Source organism: Pterocles gutturalis, unplaced genomic scaffold (genome assembly GCF_000699245.1).
Source record: "Pterocles gutturalis isolate BGI_N339 unplaced genomic scaffold, ASM69924v1 scaffold6716, whole genome shotgun sequence".
Lineage (NCBI taxonomy): Eukaryota > Metazoa > Chordata > Aves > Pterocliformes > Pteroclidae > Pterocles > Pterocles gutturalis.
In genome coordinates, this window is record NW_010097664.1 from 1 (window position 1) to 4235 (window position 4235).

General features: G+C 51.9%; 1 protein-coding gene across 1 annotated transcript; it reads right to left on the reverse strand.

Annotated features, from left to right (window-relative positions):
* Positions 1 to 3013: 3013 nt before the first annotated feature.
* On the reverse strand, positions 3014 to 3958 carry LOC104458516 (olfactory receptor 6F1-like; the record flags this gene model as incomplete). Its single annotated transcript, XM_010081233.1, has 1 exon — positions 3014 to 3958. A coding segment is annotated over one exon (945 nt), but the record flags the coding sequence as incomplete, so codon positions are not given.
* Between the last annotated feature and the right edge of the window lie 277 nt (positions 3959 to 4235).

Below are 4235 nucleotides of genomic sequence, written 5' to 3' on the forward strand. Positions count from 1 at the left end.
AGATCCTGCAGCAAGAAGTGTGCAGGGCCGAAGAGCTCAGCCTTTCAGAGGCTCGGAGAAGGGAGATGGAACATGGGGACAGTGAGCAAGCTGGTGAAGTGTTAGATGGACAGGTGCACAGGCAAGCAAAGCTGAAAGCCCTTTCTGGCTTTACCGGTCATGCCCAAAAGGACTCTGTGCTCCAGTTCCCAGCAGAAATGACCACCCAGGTGGGACACAACGCAACTCTGCACTGCAATTACACCACCAGCTATTCCAATCCTTACATCTTCTGGTACCTGCAGTGCCAGGGCCAGTCCCCTCAGATGCTGCTGCAGGTGAGCAAGTTCTTAGCTCACATGGATTCGGGGAGGTTCTCCTCTGTGATGTCTGCAGATGACTCCCGGGTGCTTCTGCATGTGCGGGATGCCAAGCTCCAGGACAGCGCTGCCTATTTCTGTGCACTGAGCCCAGACTGGTGCCCACAGCTTGCAGCACTGCACAGAAACAGGGCAGGGGGGTTGTGGGGGGTGCTCTGAGGAGCGGTTCCCTCCCAGCCACTGCTTGCATGGAGCTCTGAGCTCAGCCTGCCCAGCAGTGGCACCTGGGGGCTGTGTGGAGGCTGGGCCTCTGCCCCCCCCGCCTGTGCTGCTGGGGCCAGCATGACTTTTACAGCTGCACCTAGATCCAGGGTCTTTGATGATGACAAAAGACAAAGACATCTGCCCTGGGGCGGACCTGTTGGAGGTTGCACCAGAAACAAGCCAAACCAGGCCTGTCAATGCCCTCTGCTTAAAATAGCTGGTACACCGGAGTGAGTACTGGGGGCAAGGAAACGATCAGCTTGTGTTCTTGTTTCCTTTCCCTGTGCCTCCACTGATGGCCACAGCTGGAGAACGAAGCTTGTGGTAGGAGGCACAACTGCTCTCATGGTTTTTCCACATGTGCCCATAGTAGCCCAAGATGGGGAGCCCTTCTTTGCTCTGCATGTGGGCATCACCTGAACCCTCAGGAAGTGAAAAAGACCCGTCAGCCAGATATCGGACAAGATTTCCTCTTCAAGCCCCTCCTGCACTCCTCCACTGCAAGAGACTGGTCCCACTCTTTTTCATGTCTCTTCTCTTTCTCAGGGAAATCACCAGTGCTCGGCTTGGAGGTGCCCCTATGTCCCTGAGGCCATGCTGGTTTCTCTGTCCAGCAGCTGGTAACCACATCTCCGTGATCTTGTTTCCTCCCATGGGCAACAGAAATGGTTCTGGGGACCTCTTCTCAGGCAATGCCAGCCCAGCACTGCATGTGGAAGCTCAGCTGGAGGGGGCTGACTTTCCAGCTGGGTCCCACCCTAGCAACTGGAGTCTGTTGCTCATGTGGCATCATCCAGTGCACCTGAGGAACACAAGGGTCCCTGGATGTTGTCATCCTGCTGTTCCAGGATGGTCTCTCCCAAGTGTCATGGCTCTGCTCTGCCAGCCCTGTTGGAGGCTTTGCATGCCCCTGTTTATCTCAGTGGACTTTAGGCAGCAGTGATGGGGTGTTGGTGGCAGCCCTGAATGTCCTGCACTCTGCTGTGTCTTGGGTCCCTTGGATCTCCCAGGGTGGGGGAGGGTGAATGTATGGTGGTTTTGTTTTGCTACTAGCCAGGGTCACAACCGCAATATAAGTCCTCCTTTGGTTGCTCTCCAGGGCTGCAGAGGCCTTCAACACACCAGAGACACACTTCATCCCCAAAAGCAAGGAATGACAATCAGTGATGGGAACCTGAGGACAGATCCAGGGTCGGGCTCTTTCTCCAGCCTCAGTGGGCTGGCCCAGGTGTGTTCCCAAAGGCCACTGAGACAGAGAGCACAGCTGACAAAAGTGGGCATCAGCCTGTCATTGGGCACTGGTGCCTGGTCCTGGCTGCTGGTCTAAGAGCCAAGTGCCCAGCACAGGCGGACACAGGAGAATCCCCTCCAGAAGTACCACTGCTTCCAGAAGGGAGGAGCAGACATTCAGTCTGGACTCAGTCATCTCCCTTGGAGAGCTCTACACTCAGGTGAAGTCAATCCCACACTGTTCATAAAGGTGCATCTGCCATGTTGGTGCCTCCTCCTTATGCAGTGGTCCCAGGGACTCCCTTCACTGTCAGTGTGCAGAAAGAAGAGCTTTGAGAATGTGATTCATCTGTTCTGAAATGAAAATTGGAAGGGGAGTGTCAAGTGGCCTTTGGACGCGTTAACGTGCTCCCAAAGAGTGGAAAGAGACACTTGTGACCCAGCCAACATTTGAAAGCTCTGAAATCTGGGGCCTTTGGCCATCACATCAAAGGGTTTCCAAAACAAAGCCCAAAATAGGTGGAACAATGGACTGTTAGAAACTGATGTGGTGTTTTAGATGTGGAAATGCCCTGACACATCTAGCACGAAGCATAGTGATTTGCATATTTTTAATTAAACATCAATAAGTACATTCAGATACTAGATAGAGGGAAGATAGGCAAATGTAAATTTTATTGACTCTCTTATGGTAGGAAAAACGGCTATAAGTAGAGATACCAGACATGCCAAAGCAGGTTTCAGTGAAGCAGTCCACAGAATGGGGCATAGACACATCCAGAAAATGTCAGACTAAACGGAGAAATACCTGCCCATTTGCTAAAGCAGTGAGCCAGCTGCTGCGTCTTCTAACAGTATGAAGCACTTGGGATACTGGAATATAAGCCTGTGGGAGGACCACTCCTCCGGTGTTCTGTCAGAGAACTGTTTCTGGATGGGGTTTGTGACCCTTTCCAAGCGCTGGTCTTTAGAGCACTGTGAGGCATTCTGGGTTTACCCAGGAGTTAACAGAGGGAGGTTGGGGCTTTAGAATCGAGGCTCATCCCAGGCTGAGATGGCTGTAAGTTGCGTGAGATGAGCTCACTGGGGAACTGGGACATCCCCCTACCTGGGGTGCCCAGGTGTACTTACACTTGGGTGAGGAACGTCTGTAGGGCACAAATTGTGGAAGGGAGGGGATACGTCTTTTTGCTCCCACTGAGGTCCTTTGAAAAGCTGCTTCACTTCTTCTGGAAAGCCTGCCCCAGAGCTTGCTTCACTTCTTTGTTCCTGAGTGTGTAAATGAAGGGGTTCAACAAAGGAGTTACAACGGTGTTAAAGGTGTTGACAAGTTTGTTCAGATCCAGGGAGTTCTGGGCCGATGGCTTGACATACAGGAAGATGGTGGAGCCACACCAGATTGTGACGACGCTGAGATGGACAGGACAAGGGAAAAAGGCCTTTTTCCGGCCATGGGCTGACCAGATTCTCAGGATGGAAGAGATGATGTACACGTAGGAGACCAGGGTGACCACACAGGAGGCCACCACAATAATTATGGAGACGAGGAAAGTTGCCAGCTCCACTGGCCATGTGTCACTGCAGGAGAGGGCAAGGCAGGAATCTATATCACAGAGGAAATGGTTGATGACATCTGGGCCACAGAAGGTCAGCCTGGATGTCAGAAAGGCCAGCAGTGAGACGGCCAGAAAGCCTCCCATACAGGAGCTGAGCACCAGCTGAGCAGAGAGGACACCGCTCATGATGGAGCTGTATCTCAAAGGGTAGCATATGGCTAAGTAGCGGTCATAGGTGTTGACAGACAAGAGAAAACACTCAGTGGAGCCTAGAGAGAGAAGAAAGAACAACTGGAGGATGCAGACACTGAAGGAGATGGTCTGGCTAGTCCCCAGAAGGACTCCTATGGCTTTAGGAACAACACCTGTAGTGTACCAGATCTCCAGAAAGGAGAGATTGCAGAGGAAGAAGTACAGTGGGGTGTGGAGGTTGCTGTTGGTCCACACAAGGGCTATGATGGACGCATTGCCAATTACTGTCAGGGAGTACGTCAGTGCAAACACCACCACAAGGGAGACCCGGAAATACCACATGCCCGGGAAGCCAAGAAGGATGAATTCTTCCACACTTGTCTTATTTGCCAAGTCCTCCCAAGTGTGGAGGTCCATCTGCAAAGACAGGACAGTTTCTGTGAGAGTTTACATGCCTGTGCTGGTCCTCCAGACGCTACTAGTAGTGAAACAACACCACCATCCCTGAAAAAGTAGTTGGTGGTGCAGAGCATGGAAAAAGAGCATCTTCCCTAAGTTAGAATGATCAGGAAAACTCTTTGCTACAGAAACACATTCGGACAACTCGATCTGACCCTGGAGGTCAGACCTACACCGTCAAATGAACATGGACAATTAATTATTGGATCAAGCACAGGCATCTCCCTTGGAACAT